Below are 18,694 nucleotides of genomic sequence, written 5' to 3'. Positions count from 1 at the left end.
AGTTCCAGATTTGTTTTCATCAGAATCAACAGCAAATCAACTCTGACAATGTTTGTTCAGGTATACATGCAGATGTCACAAGCTGAAGATGAGGAGACAGAGAAAGTATAAGAGGATACTGATTGGGTAGTTCAGTACATAAAGGGAGATGAAAATCTAACAGTCATGGGAGACTGGAATCCAGTTGTAGAGGAAGGAGCAGAAGAAAGGGTTACAGGAGGACATGGGCTCAGTATTAGGAATGAGACAGGAGAAAGAGTAATTGAGCTCTGCAATAAATTTCAGCTAGTAATAATGAACACGCTGTTCAAGAATCACAAGAGTAGAGATATAATTGAAAAAGGCCAAGAGATATAGGAATATTTCAGCTAGATTACCTCATGGTCAGGCAGAGATTCCAAAATCTGTTACTAGATCGTAAGGCATACTCAGGAACAGATATAGACTCACATCAAAATTTAGTGGTGATGAAGAGTAGGATAAAATTTAAGAAAATAGTCAGGAACAATCAATGTGCAAAGGAATTGGATATGGAAGTACTGAGGAATGAAGAGATACATGTGAAGTTCTCTAAGGCTACAGATACAGCAATAAGGAATAGCTCAGAAGTCAGTTCAGTTGAAGAGGAATAGACATATCTAAAAAGGCCAGTCATGGAAGTTGGAGGGAAAAACATAGGTACAAGGAAGGTAACTGCAAAGAAACCATGGGTAACGCAAGCAGTATTGTAGTTGATCGATGAAAGAAGGAAGTACAAAAATGTTTTGGGAAATTCAGGAATACAGAAATCCAAGTCACTTAGGAATGAAATATATAGAAAGTGTAGGGAAGCTAAGGTGAAATAGCTGCAGGAAAAATGTGAAGAAATCAAAAAATAAATGATCGTTGGAAAATCAAATCAACTTTCAGTGAAATTAAAAGCAAGTCTGGTAACACTTTAAGAGTGTAATGAGAATTTCACTGTTAAATACAGGGGAGAGAGCAGATAGGTGGAAAGAGTACATTGGAAGCCTCTATAAGGGGAAGACTTATCTGATGACATGATAGAAGAAGACACAGGTATCTATATAGAAGAGACAGAGGATGCAGTATGAGAATCAAAATTTAAAAGAGCTTTGGAAGACTTAATATCAAATAAGGCAGAAGGTAGAGATAACAATCCATCAGACTACCTAAAATCATTGAGGGAAGTGGAAATAAAACAACGATTGATATTGGTGTAGAATGTATGAGTCTAGCGATATACCCTCTCACCTTTGGAAAAAATATCATCCACACAATTCCAATGACTGTAACAGTTGTCAAGTGTGAGAATGATCACCAGTCAGCTTAACAGTTCATGCATCTAAGTTTTTGACAAGGATATATACAGAAGAATGGAAAAGAAAGTTAGGATGTATTATATGACAACCGGTTTGACTTGAGGAAAGGTAAAAGGACAAAAGGGGTGGTGCTGACATTATGGTTGATAATGGAAACAAGACTAAAGAAAAATCAAGACACGTTCATATGATTTGTTGACCTGAAGAAAGTGCTTGACAATGTCAAATAGTGAAAGATGTTCAAAATTCTGAGGGAAATAGGGATAAACTATAGAGTACATGAGCCAGGAGGGAATATTGAGAGTGGAAGACCAAGAACAAAGTGCACAGATTAAGAAGGGTGTAAGTCATTGATGTAATCTTTCACCCCTATTGCTCATTCTATACATCAAAGAAGCAATGAAGGAAATAAAAGAAAGTTTCAAGAGTGTGATTAAAATTCATGGTGAAAGGATATCAACAACAAGATTCACTGACAATGTTGCTATCCTGAGTGAAAGTGAAGAAGAATTACATGATCTGCTGAATGGAATGAACAGTCTAATGAGTACAGAATATGGACGAAGAGTAAATTGAAGAAATATGAAAGTAATGAGAGTAAGCAGAAAAGAGAACAGCCAGAAACTTAATATCAGTATTGGGGATCACAAAGCAGATGAAGTTAAGGAGTTCTCCTACCTAGGCAGCAAAATAACCTGTGAAGGATGGAGAAAGGAGGACATTAAAAACAGACTAGCGCTATGTGAAAGAGGCATTCCTGGCTAGGAGAAGTCTACTAGTATCAAACATAGGCCTTAATTTGAGGAAGAAGTTTCTGATAATGTACGTTTGGAGTACAGCACTGTATGGTAGTGAAACTGGAACAGCAGAGAATCAAAGCATTTGAGATTTGGTGCTACAGATAAATGTTGAAAATTAAGTGGACAGATAAGATAAGGAATGAGGTCGTTCTGCACAGAATCAGAGAGGAAAGAAATATATGGAAAAAAATGACAAGAATGAGGGACAGGATGATACAACATTTATACATCTGTTAACACATCAGGGTAAGGACATAGGCTGCCAAATGAAGAGGCAGGCGCAGGAGAGGAATTTGTGATGGACCAATTATTGTTTTTATAACTTACCCATACTCCACCTCAATCATACAGTTTAAATTTTAATCAGTTATGTTTTGCGATGATAGCAGTACTGTGTTGCCATAACTGAAAAAATTCAGATGTCACACAGCACATAACATCATGAAAGGTTTTAGCATACATGTTCTTCTCAAGCTGAAAGGTTTTGCCACCTGCTGTTCTACAAGACATTTCTTTTCAATGCTGACTTTAGTGTGGTTGTGAAACATAACTCAAAATGGAAATAGAACAAAAGGATCTTTACTCTATTAATCATAAGGGATTTGATATTACAAATTCAGCAGTCAGATTGCATGTATCTCAACAGTAATCTCATCAGTCTTCCTTGTGGCACACAGCTCACACACTCTTTCTTGTTTATCCCTCCAACACTAGTTATTCTCTAATTTGCTCATTCCTAAATAGTTTTATATATGGACCAAGAAGAGGAAGAAGAAACCCTTGTAGACCCAACAACAATAACCTTCGAAAATGGAACAGGAGTTAGCCTAATGCCTAGAAGTGAAGATGATGATGAAGATGAAAGATGATTATAGGGACAGCTCTGTATACGATGATCCCATTCAGCTTAAGTGAACTCAGCAAGGAAGTAATGAATGATTTGGGGTAAAGACAACCAGCTAGTCTATAGTGATTTATGAGTGCAGGTAACATCAACTGTCTCTTCTTTGGAAGTAAGTAAAACAATTTGAGCAATTAACTTCAAGTATGGTAGATCATATTACAGTTTCTGTTCAGTTCTCTGTGTTTGTTTCTGTGTTATGGTCATGAATTTTTTCTGTCCACTTAACACATTCAGTAAATAAATAGGACGTGTAGAACTGGATATTCAACTATCATTATGTCCACCCAATTTCTGTTGTAACAAAAAGAAAAAAAATCCCCATAGTATCCAATGAATACAATATCAATGACTCACAGAATCAGTCACCTCATACAAATAACCATAAGTAACAACCTGCAGGGATATAAAACGAAATAATCATATAGGTTCAGCCACAGGTAAAGAAGATGGCTGACTTTGGTCCATTGGTAGACCAGTAAAAAAATGCAATTATCTACAATGGAGAACATTTACAAAACATTCATCTGAGCCATCGTAGAACATTGCTCATGTATTTGTGACCCATACCAAGTAAGACTAAGAGGTCATATTGAATTTATGCAAAGAAGGGCAGCACCGGTCTGTGACACTAATAGGAGTGTGTCGCAGAGGTGCTGAAGAAACTGAACTGGCAAAGCCTTGATGACATATGCATGCTAGCCTGTTTGAAACAAACACTGCTGGTCAACAGTGTCCAATGGGCCCATTGGAAATCTAGACTGGCAGAACACCCTTGGACTGTTTGATCAACAAATATGTCAGGAGTAACTGAAAAATTATATCCTGTGAAAGCTTACTTAGTAAGTTACAATAATAAACTTTAAATGATAAATCTAGAAATGCACTAGAAATACTATCTATTAATACTGTGGGGATTGCAAAGACAGTGTCAGAATAATTACAGAACACACAGAGGTTTTTAAGTTATCAGTCTTCCTATACTTGAAATGTGAATAGAATGGCAAAAAAATCCCCAATAACTGGTACAATATGAGGTATGCGTTTCAGTGATTTGCAGAGTACAGATGTTAATATAGGTACCTCATACCCTGCATAAACACATATTGTTGAAAACAAGAATATCATTAGTCAGTGGGAAGATAAATTGTATGAAGTAACTAACAATAATTTGTGACCATCCTGGGATTTACATAATATGATCTGGTGGGAAATCTGAGAAGTGTGTTTGCATATTGCAACTTGCTTAGGCATAAAGGCCAATCAACATATCATGTTTACAATGAAACTCCATCTCTAAATCATTTTTAATGTGATATATTTTATTTGCTAACAAAAGGATAGCCTTATGATTTTGCTCAGATTATTAGCAATTTTATTTGAAAATAACTCAAATGTTGCGAACGTATTAAAAGTTTGTGTTGAGTTGGATCTCATTTCTAAAGTATTAGGGGAGAGATGTTAATGTGTTAAGTGAAGTGAATGGCTCATCTGCTTTTTCACCAAATGATCAGCCACTCACATTAATTTGCAGTCTTGTCTCATCTTTCCTCAAATTTTTTCATAAACATGTCTTTGCTCACTTAAATAACTAAGTTTTTTTTTAAAAAAAATATACTTCTTCAAATGTTGTGCCATTTGTTTTATGTTTTACAACATTACTGCTACTTTTATGATTTTACATAATTTGTGGAAGAGTTCATCAATAGTTGATAGTAGCTACTCATCTGTGTTGATGTATTTCTTGATAGTCGGAGGTTATTTTCGCAGTATGAGATTTATAAAGAGCAATAAATAATGCAACAAATGAGCCATTACACCAATTTAATGATGACATATCATTAATGTCATGTATGAAAGAAACAGCTAACAAGTTTTAACGTACCTTGTTAAAGTCTTGAATTGCCAATACTCTATTAGGATAATCAGATTTATTCTTCCAGTAAGGGACCATATCAGCAATGTTTGTATCATTTTTGGGCAGGTTCTTTAACTTCACCTCAATAGCATCTTTTCCAAGTACTTTTGCAATATGCTCCATAATGTTTTCAGTGAATGCAATACCTTCAGTAGTACCTGCAAAATAGAAATGTATGATTCAGGTATTTAAAACTCCAGAAAACTTACTTAGTTCCATTAAGGAGTACAATCATATTACATTCACCAACATCTGAATGGGTAAATTACTTACAGACCGTTATAGAAAAATGGAAACTAATATAAAACAATGGAATGTAACGATGCCAGAGAAGGAAAGTTGCTACTCACCATATAGTGGAGATGCTGAGTCATGATAGGCACAACAAAAAGATTCACACAATTATAGCTTTTGGCCATTAAGACCTTTGTCATCAGTAGACACACATACACACACACACACACTCATGCAGACGCAACTTGCACACATGTCTGCAGTCTCAGATAACTGAAACCACACTGCGAGCAGCAGCACCAGTGCCTGATGTGAGCGTTCCTGTAACCCTCCTGGCCTAACCTTCATTAGTCACTGTCCTCACCCATCCAGCCCCCTCCCTGTTCCCGTTCCAGCACTACACAGCCATCATTTCACCACCACACCCAGTCTTTTAATTTCTTTTTATTTCTCTCCTTTCCACTACTTACCCCCTCCCCCCTTTGCACCTTCTCTCCTGCCCTCCATCTAAACTGCAGCTCTTCACTGTCCACCACTCCCATCATACTATTCCTCCCCCTCCCCGCGCCAGCGTCCTCCTTACCCCCATCCAGATGCCACTCCAATCATGCACTGGTGCTGCTGCTCACAGTGTGGTTTCAGTTCTCTGAGACTGCAGACATGTGTGCAAGTTGCGTTTGCGTGAGTGTGTGTGTGCATGTGTTTATGGGTGTCTACTGATGACAAAGTCCTTAATGGCTGAAAGTTATAATTGTGTGAATCTTTTTGTTGTGCCTATCGTGACTCAGCATCTCTGCTATATGGTGAGCAGCAACTTTCTCCTCTGGTATTGAAACTAATATAAAACTTCATTCACAAGTAAAGGAATGCTTTATTTTGATAGCTTCTTACATGAAGTACAGCTGATATTTAGAACCTGAGCTTTCCAGATGGTTGTTTCATGTACACAACTACAATTTACTATCCCTTCATCACATTTTGGTTGTCATAATCATTTAAGAGCTGATAACAATTTAAATATCACTGTGCAGATTTATTAAAGCAAGTATATGGAATAAAAATTCACAGTGTGGCCACAAAATTATTGAAAATATTGAAATATTAACATAAGACACTATTTTTCTATGTGAATATCATTGGTTGGCATATGGCAGCAGAAACTATGAATTTGTGCTTAAAAGCTCAGTATACGTGGTATGTTTGTTGCCCTCCCTGACATGAGTATCACTCTTAAACTACATATTGCTGTTTACAGTATTATTTATATTTAATGAATGTCTCATTTAAAAAAAACGCTCCAGAAATTTAGAAAATATGTCAGGGTCAGAGGTAGCAATATTTCCTCTTTGTGCTCTGTGTAAAATAAACATTTGGTAGTGACTGATCAGTGGGTAATAATCAAGATTTGTGTTTGGAATAAAACAGATGAATTATATGCACATGAAGTGTTGTGAAACCAAAATCTTGATGAAGTACTGTATTTAACCACACTAATCGTTGACTTAAAAGGTTTAGAGGCAAAAATTTCTAATCAGTGAAGAGTGAAGAATCAGAGGGTTATAACAGAAAATTTCTCTTCAGGGAAGAGATTGGATGAAAAACAACTGAAAAGAAATGGGATATATGCAGACCAATGGATATGTTAAAGTATTGTTGTAAGATGACTATCATCAACCATCTTTTCTTTCTGTGTTCCTCAATTGCTCTCTGAATTCATACGTCTGTGTAACATAACTTTTACTCATCATTTGTATCTCTATTATTTTCTTCCACCCTTCTTCATATTTGTCTTTTTTGCTTCTGGTAACAAAAGCAAGAAATCATTTGTTTTTGCATATGTTTTTCTGTTAGTTTAACTAGATCTGCTTTAGTTATGACGACTTATAAGGAAAATAATGGTCTTTTTCTGTCTTATACATCACTGAAGGAAAACAATATGCCAGGTTAACTGACAATGAAGAAAAAGTACTTTACTAACCTGGAGCTCTACACCAGGTGTTGCTTGGTATATCCGTAAAGACAACACTAGCTGTCACTTTCCATGTACTTGTGTCATAGCAGTTTGGCAGGTTAGCTAGAGTAAAAAGTACAGGATGATCATTGAGTGAATCCCCAATGTTATGGTATGTGTTTGCTTCCAAATACATTATGGTTCCATCATCTTCCACACCAACCTAAAAGGAAATAGAGATTTGATTTAGGCGGTTACTGAATTTAAATTTTAACACATAAATATAAAACAGAAAAAAGACATTCCCTTAACATCACATCAAGTTTCATGGCAATCCTCTCTTTCCCTGGCATCTGTAAGACAGAAGCCCTAAGGAGATTAAGTCATATTTTTAAATAATAATAATACTATTGTCATGATCCATCTGTTGCTTCCTTATAACAGGTGGTTAAAATTTAAATGCAGCTACTCACAGAGGTACAGTGTGGGCTACAAAAATTGTATGGCAGCGAAACTTGGTACTTACTGCAGAACCAATTTATGCTCACATGCTCATCTGCTTCACATCTGCTGTGCAGCGAGCTACGTTAATTTAAGTATTAGCTGTATTTTTCTTACTTGTCACTTCTTCTTCCGTGTGTTTTTGCTTTTAGGAAGCTTTAATTTTCGAGTACTAACAACAGTGTTCCATAGATTTCATGTTTGTTTTGAATACAGTCATAGAGGGTCCCTTTGGTCAGCTGTAGTGCCAGTAGTGCTAGTGTTTCTTTTGAATACAGTCCAGAGACAGGTAGTGCGTACTTTCATTGTTTTCAACAAGAAGTGTCTAGTAACCCACAGTTTAGTCAGCTATCAGCCGCCTTTAGTGAATTAGCAGTCTAGTTAAAAGTTGATTAACGCTCTACAGTAAATTGACTTCTTAGGATGGATAGGATGTGTGACAGCTGTGTACGGATGCAGGAAGAGTTGGCCACTGTTGCAAACAGCTGAACATGTTGATGGCCATGGTCAGCCGTCTTCAGGCTGCTGCCTCGGAGTGTAGTGGCAGTGGGGAGTCTGGTGTATCGCATGGTACACCGCAGGTGTACATGCTTCACCCACTGTCCCTACTGTCGAGACATCTTCGCGAGTACCAGGCGCGGTTTGGCCACCCTCTCCCCAAGGGGAGTCGCGGTTCAGCAGCGCTCGCGGCGCGCAAGGCAGAGGGTCAATGTGGAGGCTGGCCGTGTGGTATTGCCTGCTCTGCCTGTGAGTGGACATGTGGTTGCTCCTTCAGCAAGGTCCGAGCAGGCACACGGGAGGGGGGGGGGGGTTTATTAGTGATTGGGAGCTCCAACGTTAGGCAGGTGATCGAGCCCCTTAGGGAAATAGTGGAAAGGTTGGGGAAGAAGGCCAGTGTTCACTCTGTCTGCTTGCCGGGGGTCTAATCCAAGATGTGGAGGACGCCCTGCCAGCGGCAATAGAGAGCACTGGGTGCACCCGACTGCAAAAACCCTGCCGGCGGTGATAGAGAGCACTGGGTGCACCCAACTGTAGATTGTTGCTCATGTTGGCACCAATGACTCCTGCCGTCTGGGTTCAGAGGTCATCCTCAGTTTGTACTGGCGGTTGGTGGAGTTGGTGAAGGAGGAAAGCCTTGCTCATGGGGTGGTATCAGAGATAACTATTTGTAGTATCATTCCCAGAACCAATCGTGGTGCTCTGGTTTGGAGCCGAGTGGAAGGCTTAAACCAGAGGCTCAGACAATTCTGTGGATATCTGGGGTGCAAATTTCTCATCCTCTGCTATCGGGTGGAGAAATGTAGGGTCCCCCTGAATAGGTCAGGCATGCACTACATGCAGGAAGCGGCTACAAGGGTAGCGGAGTACGTGTGGAGTGCACATGTGGGTTTTTTAGGTTAGAGAATTCCCTCCCTAGGCCTGACAAGATGCCTCCTGAGATGCGACAAGCTAGTAGTAGGCAAAATGCAACAGGGAATAAAAATATTAATGTGGTAATAGTAAACTGCAGGAGCATGTATAGAAAGGTCCCAGAACTGCTCTCATTAATAAACGGTCACAATGCCCACTTAGTATTAGAGACAGAAAGTTGGCTGAAACCAGATGTAAACAGTAATGAAATTCTAAATTCAGACTGGAATGAATACCGTAGAGACAGACTGGACAGCGAAGGGGGAGGTGTGTTTATAGCGATAAAAAGTGCAATAGTATCAAAAGAAATTGACAGAGATCCAAAATGTGAAATAATTTGGGTGAAGGTCACGGTTAAAGCAGGCTCCAACATGGTAATTGGATGTCCCTAAAGGCCCCCTAGCTCAGCAGCTGTTGTGGCAGAGCACCTGAAAGAAAATTTGGAAAATGTTTCAAATAGATTTCCCGACAATGTTATAGTTCTGGGTGTAGATTTTAATTTGCCAGATATAGACTAGGAGACTCAAATATTTATAATGGGTGGCAGGGACAAAGAACACAGTGAAATTTTTTTAAATTGCATTATCTGAAAACTATCTTGAGCAGTTAAACAGAGAACCGACTTGTGGCAATAACATATTAGACCTTCTGGTGACAAACAGACCCGAACTATTTGAAAAAGTTAATGCAGAACAGGGAATCAGCGATCATAAAGTGGTGACTACATCGATGATTTCAGTCGTAAATAGAAATATTAAAAAAGATAGGAAGATTTTTCTGTTTAGCAAAAGTGACAAAAAGCAGATTTCAGAGTACTTGATGGCTCAACACAAAAGTTTTATCTCAAGTACAGATAGTGTTGAGGATCAGTGGACAAAGTTCAAAAGCATCGTACAATATGTATTAGAAATTAGATGAATATGTGCCAAGCAAGATCGTAAGAGATGGAAAAGAGCCACTGTGGTACAACAACCGAGTTAGAAAACTGTTGTGGAAGCAAAGGAAACTTCACAGCAAAAATAAACACAGCCAAAGCCTTGCACACAAACAAAAATTATGCAAAGCAAAATGTAGTGTGAGGAGGGCTATGCGAGAGGCGTTCAATGAATTCGAAAATAAAGTCCTATATACTGACTTGGCAGAAAATCCTAAGACATATTGGTCTTATGTCAAAGCGGTAGGTGGATCAAAACAAAATGCCCAGACACTCTGTGACCAAAATGGTACTGAAACAGAGGATGACAGACTAAAGGCCAAAATACTAAATGTCTTTTTCCAAAGCTGTTTCACAGAGGAAGACTGCACTGCAGTTTCTTCTCTAGATTGTCACACAGATGACAAAATGGTAGATATCAAAATAGATGACAGAGGGATAAAGAAACAATTAAAATCGCTCAAAAGAGGAAAGGCCGCTAGACCTGATAGGATACCAGTTCAGTTTTACACAGATTACATGAAGGAACTTGCCCCCCTTCTTACCGTAGGTCTGTAGAAGAGCATAGCCTTCCAAAGGATTGGAAAAGGGCACAGGTCATCCCTGTTTTCAAGAAGGGACGTCAAACAGATGTGCAGATCTATAGACCTACATCTCTAATATCGATCAGTTGTAGAATTTTGGAACACATATTATGTTTGAGTATAATGACTTTTCTGGAGACTAGGAATCTATTCTGTAGGAATCAGCATGGGTTTCAAACAAGACGATTGTGTGAAACCCAGCTCGCACTATTTGTCTGCAAGACTCAGAGGGCCATAGACACAGGTTCCCAGGTAGATGCCGTGTTTCTTGAGTTCCGCAAGGCATTCGATATAGTTCCCCCACAGTTGTTTAATGAACAAAGTAAGGGCATATGGACTAACAGACCAATTGTGTGATTGAATTGAAGAGTTCCTAGATAACAGAATGCAGCACGTCATTCTCAATTGAGAGAAGTCTTCCGAAGTAAGAGTGATTTCAGGTGCGCCACAGGGGAGTGTCGTAGGACTGTTGCTATTCACAATATACATAAATGACCTTGTGGATAACATCGAAAGTTCACTGAGGCTTTTTGAAGATGATGCTGTGGTATTTCGAGAGATTGTAACAATGGAGAATTGTACTGAAATGCAGGAAGATCTGCAATGAATTGGCGCATGGTGCAGGGAATGGCAATTGAACCTCAATGTAGACAAATGTAATGTGCTGCAAATACATAGGAAGAAAGATCCTTTATCATTTAGCTACAATATAGTAGGTCAGCAACTGGAAGCACGTAATTCCATAAATTATCTGGGAGTAGGCATTAGGAGTGATTTAAAATGGAATGACTATATAAAATTAATCTTCAGTAAATCAGATGCCAGACTGAGATTCATCGGAAGAATCCTAAGGAAATGCAATACGAAAACAAAGGAAGTAGGTTACAGTACACTTGTTTGCCCACTGCTTGAATATTGCTAACCAGTGTGGGATCCGTACTAGATAGGGTTGATAGAAGAGATAGACAAGATCCAATGGAGAGCAGCGTGCTTCGTTACAGGATCATTTAGTAATTGTGAAAGTGTTACGGAGATGATAGATAAACTCCAGTGGAAGACTCTGTAGGAGAGATGCTCAGTAGCTCGGAACGGGCTTTTGTTGAAGTTTTGAGAACATACCTTCACCAAGGAGTCAAGCAGTATATTGCTCCCTCCTATGTATATCTCGCGAAGGGACCATGAGGATTAAATCAGAGAGATTAGAGCCCACACAGAGGCATACCGACAATCTTTCTTTCCACGAACAGTACGAGACTCGAATAGAAGGATGAACCGATAGAGGTACTCAAAGTACGCTCTGCCACACACTGTCAGGTGGCTTGCGGAGTATGGATGTAGATGTAGATGTAGATGCTGTAAAAAAGAAGATTAGTTCCAATTTTGGACACCAATTGTAACTCTGCTTTTGTGAATGCAGGAAAGATGTATAGAAATGTTTTCATATGTAATGGATTAGAAACAGCATATGAAAAATAAAAAAATCAAGCAAGTGAGAAAGGCATAATGTTGACTTAATTATGAAGCATTATGGCCCGTCAAATGACAGTGTGGATGTCATGCTGTCATACAAGCAGTGTACAGCATCAGATTAGCACCTGGTGGCCAAAATTGGAACTAACTTGTTTCCAGCATAAATTGGTATCTATCAATTGGTTTATGACTGTTCTCATTTCTGCTACTTCTCATTACTATCATTTTTCTTCAATTTACTCTTGGCCCATATTGTTTAGTCAATAGACTGTTCATTCCATTCAGCAGATCATGTAATTCTTCTCCATTTTCACTGAGGGTAAGAATGTTATCAGTGAATATTATCACTGATTAAGTACTTAATGACATTAAATTTCCTGACAGATTAGGTACATGTATGGGACTGAAATTTGAATCAAGACTGTTGCGTTTCATGATCAATGCTCTACCAGATGTGGGTACAATAAACATTCTGAGACACAGTTTTAATCAGTGAAGAAAAACTTGCAAGCATGTTACTTCATATAAAACTTCCTGGTAGATTTAAATTGTGTGTCAGACTGAGGCTCGAACTCAGGACCTTTGACTTTTGTGGGCAAATGCCCTACCAACTGAGCTCCCCAAGCACGACTCACGACCCGTCCTCACAGCTTCAAATCTGACAGTACCTTGTCTCCTACCTTCCAAACTTCACAGAAGCTCTTCTGCAAACCTAGCAGAACTAGCACACTTTGAAGAAATGATACTGCGGAGACATGGCTTAGCCACAGCCTGGGGAATGTTTCCAGAATGTGTTTTTCACTCTGCACCACAGTGTGCACTGGTACGAAACTTCCTGGTAGATTAAAATCTCATTCTGGAAACATCCCCCAGGCTGTGGCTAAGCCATGTCTCCACTATATCCATGACTGTTACCATAGCTTAACTTGTCCTATGGTACTTGCAGTGGTTGACACCTGTTACGCCACTGTCAGGTCCTACTATATCAAATGGAGAATTACCTATTAAATGATGCATGTCATGTGTAAGCTAATGTGAGCCAATGTTGTTCCTTCTGTATCAATATAACAAGCTCGTCACTGTCAATAATGATCAATGGATACAATAAGCTACACTCACCTTTCTAGTCTGGAATTCATATGTGCTCTCATAGGGCATGAGGTTAGCACAACAAAATCCTTTGCTGTAAGAAGGCTGAGTGGAACTGTTTTCTTTAATTTGCTTTATGTTTTCCACAATTGGTGTTCTGCATAGTTATTATGTATTAATGGGCTCTGTTGTCTCTTAAGGGAATGAAAATGCTATTATGCTGTCAGACATGTTGATTTGTTCACAGGTAGGTTGTAGCTACCAATTGAGAACATTGCATCACCTCCACCAGTTTTGTGAAACGGTTAAATATACAGAGCGAATTTCACACCTGTCTAACTTCCAGCATGTACACATTTCAAGTCCATTTGCCTCAGGATATGCTGAGATAATTAGAAAACTTTCAGTACCAAATAGTCTCTTAGAATATTATTCTCATACATAAGTGTTTAGAAAAAACTAATATTGGCATTAAAATTAGAACAGATTTAAAGACTTTTTACATAAATTGAATGTCATAATACTTAAATATGTTTGCTGGTACTGTATATGATTTTTTCATTTGTCAACAGTGAATGTAATTTGACTAGAGAATGAAACTGAGCACTAGCTCATCAACATTATAATTTAAATTTCTTTGCTTAAAGCTGTGACTTTTCTAGTGCTGTTTAATTTATTTAACAGTATAAATTTGTAACTGGAATTTAGGTATTGATTTCAAGAATATGTTATTTATGCTGCAATATAATTCTTAGTTATTTCAAATAACCCTCAGTCCAATAAGTTTGGTGAAAAGTAGGAGTTTTCCCAAATTCTCCACCAGCCGATCTTGATGCACAACAAATTAGGATTTAACTAATTTGTTATGTTCTGTGCTCTCATGAATGGCCAATTTTATTTAATTTTATTGTTTATGAATCACCTAAAACTTGGACAAAAAATATCATGGAAATGGAAAGTGTTATTGATGTGCAGTTTTCACAGGATGTACTGGCAGTGAGAGGCTTGTATTGTTCGCCAATCAACAGACTGCAATTTGTTTGAACTGAACCATCCCTATTGACAATAAAAACATAAAAGTATAGTAAATTAGAATGTCAACGGTGTTTGTTGTAGGATTCTAGTGTCATTTGTTTATGAGATATTGTATATTGAAAAATTCCCATGCCAACACTTGTACAAGACCTTTGGTAGCACAAACTAAAGAACAACCCATTTACCTACACAAGTTATGAGGATTCTGACCAGTAACATGACAAATGGTCATCACACATTGTGTTGAAACTGACCACTGGCAGCGGAAAGACACTCTTCCAGTCTGGTATGGGATGACTGCTGCAAACATGCTAGCATTTCAGAAGAGATGTCTGAGCAGGCTGTAGTAATACATCATTGCACATCATACGTATAGTTGGTATGTTCTTGTAGACAGTTTGTTCAGTTTTCCCCACAGAAAAAAGTCTACAGGGGTCAAATATGGTGAATGACTAGTCAAGGTATGGGCCCTCTGCATCCAACCCAATGATTTGGAAACAATTTGTGAAGACATGCTGTAGTACTCTGTGCACTATGGGCTGGACAGCCATCAGGTTGCTACCACAGATCCCTCCTAGTCTTCCGAGGAACAACTTCTAGCACCCATGGAAAATGGTCTATTAGGAGACTTCAATGTTTGTGCACATTAAGTGTTCAGTCCATGAAAAACAGGTGTATGAGCTGATGGTTCATTATCTGACAGCACATGTTTACAATCCATGGATGCTGACATTCCATCTTCTGAAGCCAACTTGCCAAAAGACCACTTGTGCATGTTTTGGCAGTTTACCTGGACAGAGTTGGTAATTGAGGCTTCATGACTAAACAAGTTACACCATACATCTGCAAGATCCTTTCTTAAAACCCATGTACAGATGTTAACCAGATTCTCGCAATCATTTCCATGCAGCTCTTGATAGAGAGAGATGTGACAAGGATGAGACATGTGTCAATGGAGAATGAGTAGGACATTTGCTGGACTAATTCCACTTCCTCATGCGATTAGGTGGGAACTAACCTGAGGATCAACTGCAACAGCAGTGAGAACATTAATTCCCTCCTCTTCTGTCATCACTTCTTTCTTTGTGGTACTTTGTCTCGGCGTTACATTACCACTTTCACAGAACTGGTTGAAGAAGTTGATAAATAATTGTCAAGATAGTTGATGCCTGTTGGTATAGCTTGCTACACAAACCATAAAAGAACAAACTGCATTCATCCTACATTTCCCATACATCATGAGCAGGCTGACTTTTTCTGCATTGACAAATCCCATTGGCCACTCATGACCTGTCACTTGGACTGCCACACACTAACTGACTAGCAAGTCACAATTCACTTAAGGACCGAAGAAGCACACTTTAACATGAGAACATTGTACCTAGCAACTATGCAAGTTGAATGGCATAAACAAGTGTTGATGTGGAAACTTTTCAAAATACAATCTCTCATAAATGATTTGTACAAGTCTCATGCAAAAACCACCACTGACATTCTAATTTACCCTATTTTTAGTTTGTTAATGTCAATTGGCATTGTTCAATTTAAAAAAGTCTATGTTTGCACACAAAACCCACTTTCTGAGTATTATTACAATCTGTTGAATAGCTAACAATATGAGCCCCTGAATACCAATCAATTCTGTGAAAACTACACAGCAACAACACTTTCCATTTCTGCAGTATATGTACTGCAAGTTGTAGGTGAGTCACTTTGTATATATACATATAGAGGGGTGTTCGAAAACTATTGGGAACTTTGTAATTTCATTGGTTGTATTAGTTCAATTTGTGAGATTTTTTGTTATTGTATCAGAAATGTATATGTCCACTAGCAGACGTATTGGATATTTAGTATGCTATCAGTTGTCAACAAGGCTACATTTTAAAAATGGATTGGAGAACTTGAAATAAACTTTTCTGTAAAAATGGAATGAAATGTAATAAAGTTTTAGAAATGTTGAATATTGCTTTTGGTGAGTCTCCTATGAGTAAAATAAGGTTTTATGAGCAATGTAAGCATTTTCAGATGACCTTGAAGAAATTGAAGATGATGAACATCCTGGACTCCTCAGTGCATCAACAATGGATGAAAATGTGGGGGAAAATGGAAGAAATGATTATGAATGATTACCATATCAGAATCAGAGAAGCTGCTGATGATGGAGGAGTATCAACTGGTTCACAGCATGATGTCTTTTTGGATTTTTTTTTTTTTTTTTTGGTATGAAATGTATGACAGCAACATTTATGCCAAAGTTGATCAATTTTGAGCAAAAACAAGAGGTGATGGAATTTCCTTAGTAGTCACTAAATGAAGTCAACAACAATGTAGAACTACTGAAATGTGTTATAAGAGTTGATAAAACATGGGTATTACATTGAAACTAAGTCTCAGTCTCTACAGTGGAGGCTTTCTTGATCGACAAGACCAAAAAAAGCTTGGCAAGTGTGGTCAAAAGTAAGGATTCTTCTCATTGCTGAAGTTCAACACTTCAATGCTGAAGTTCAACGCTGTTTACAGGAAGCATTTTGAAAAAAAACTCCCTGATCTGCTGAAACAATTTATTGAATTTCAGGAATATTTGGGAAAAAACGTCACTGTAAAGATGCCCCAGCTTCCATATTAGCCAAATATTGTTCTGCATGACTTACTTACGTTTCCACAAATAAAGAGAATCTTATAGGGACTTTGTTTTACAAGTTTAGATGAGATTGAAAGCTTATAGATGAAACAGCTAAGTGCCATGCCAAAGATCAAACTTCCATAAGAATTTGCTATACTTTTTGAACACACCTCATATATATTGGAGGTGCATACGTAATATATCATCTGCACAGGAATATGTAAAATTATTGTTTATGCAAAATCTCTTATAAACTTATATGTCAATTGTTTTATTTATTTATTTATTTAGCATCCATATTATCACATTTTTTATACTCACCTTGTAAAAGTACAAAACAGTATAAAATATTATATATGTGCATCATGTACAATACCTTATCTTTCTTATCAACACATCTTTATAACAAAACATTATTCTGCTTAATTAGAGTGTAAAATTATATATGTACATACAGATAAAATATAAGCTAGTAAGACACCTTGGTCAATTTAACTAAAACTATTAAATACCAGTACTTTAGTTAAATAGGCACAGTAACACATGGCACAAAAGTTAAGTGCATAGTTAGATACATACACTGATGAAACGAGTTTAGTTTTATCCCGGAATAATTTGAAAATTATGAATTTCTGTTTAGAGAAATTATGAGGCAGATCTAAAGATTTGAGCAAAATTGCAGGTATTCATTAATGCTGTAGAAGCTGCTGTTATTTATTAGTAGATTTTTTGGTTCTTTCTTAAATGTATTAATGTTTGGTATTTTTTTGATGTTATCTGGCAATGCACTGTAGAGAATTTTTGATTTGTAAGCAATGTTGTCCTGATATATTGATTTTCTGTGCACATCCCTGTGACTGATATTTGTGAATCTCACTAATCAAAGCTGAAGCTTGAAGGTTTTTAATGCAGGAGATGCGTTCAAATATAAATATAGTTGGTAAGGTCATGATTTTTAATTCCTGAAAGATACTTCTACATGATTCTCTGTAAGTAACATTTCTAATTAATCTGACAGCTTCCTTTTAAGTTTGAAAGACTGCTTTGCAAAAGAGGTATTTCCCCAGAATAGTATAACATAGTCAGTAGACTATGCATGTATGCGTAATAAGAACTTAACACTGTTTTGGTATTGCAGCAATCTTTAAGCATTCTTAATATGTAACAGAATGTGGATAATTTTTTGTTAAGCACTTCTACATGTTTTCCCCATTTTAGATGTTCAACCACCCATGATTCTCAAAATTTTATGTAATTCTTTTGCTGAATTTGGCTATTCAATGATGTGAATTTTACATTGGTCCTATTTTTTATTTATATGTTTGAAGTTCATCCATACAGTTGTCTTGTCATTGCCAACTTCACAGTTCTCTTTAAATCGTTTTCAGCCACTTCTGCTGTTTTGTCAATTTTTTGCTGCATCTTATAATTATTCTTTGCTTTTTATAAAGAAACTGGTATCATCAGCAAATAATATAGTATCAGCTGTTGCAAATTACCGAGGTAGGTCATTAATAAAAACCAAGAATAACAATGGTCCCAATACTGACCCCTTGGGCACCCCATAATTACCTTTTTATGTTTAAGAATGTTACACATTACCATCCAGAGAAATTTGCATCTTTGTTTCCTATCAGTTAAAGATGGCTTGAACAACTCATAGGAAACACCAAGGACGTGATAATTACATAGTTTTAACACTAGTAGATTATTATTTGCAAGATCAAACGCTTTGGAAAGGTCCAAAAACAACCCAAAGGTCACTTCATTGTCCTCAATAGCTTTGTAAACAAGTTTTAGGAAATTGAAGAGAGTCAATTGCATAGAGTTGTCTTTTCTGAAAACATTCTGAGCATTTACAAGAATTTATTTATGTTTGGGAAGTCTAGCAATCTGTCACACATTATTATTTCAATTAG

General features: G+C 37.4%; 1 protein-coding gene across 1 annotated transcript in view; it reads right to left on the bottom strand.

Moving 5' to 3' along the window:
• The window catches only part of LOC126101302 (uncharacterized), a 264,331-nt gene that overhangs the window by 67,895 nt on the left and 177,742 nt on the right, over positions 1 to 18,694 (bottom strand). Inside the window, exons 24-25 of the mRNA XM_049911981.1 lie at positions 7,154 to 7,349; positions 4,909 to 5,099 (exon numbers count right to left, since the gene is read on the bottom strand). Coding sequence (XP_049767938.1) covers positions 4,909 to 5,099; positions 7,154 to 7,349 — 387 coding nt within the window. The remainder of the gene's footprint in view (positions 1 to 4,908; positions 5,100 to 7,153; positions 7,350 to 18,694) is intronic.

The sequence above is a fragment of the Schistocerca cancellata genome, chromosome 9, assembly GCF_023864275.1.
Source record: "Schistocerca cancellata isolate TAMUIC-IGC-003103 chromosome 9, iqSchCanc2.1, whole genome shotgun sequence".
In the NCBI taxonomy this organism is placed as follows: domain Eukaryota; kingdom Metazoa; phylum Arthropoda; class Insecta; order Orthoptera; family Acrididae; genus Schistocerca; species Schistocerca cancellata.
Note: the sequence above shows the minus strand (reverse complement) of the source record. Positions and strands in the feature narration are given on the sequence as shown.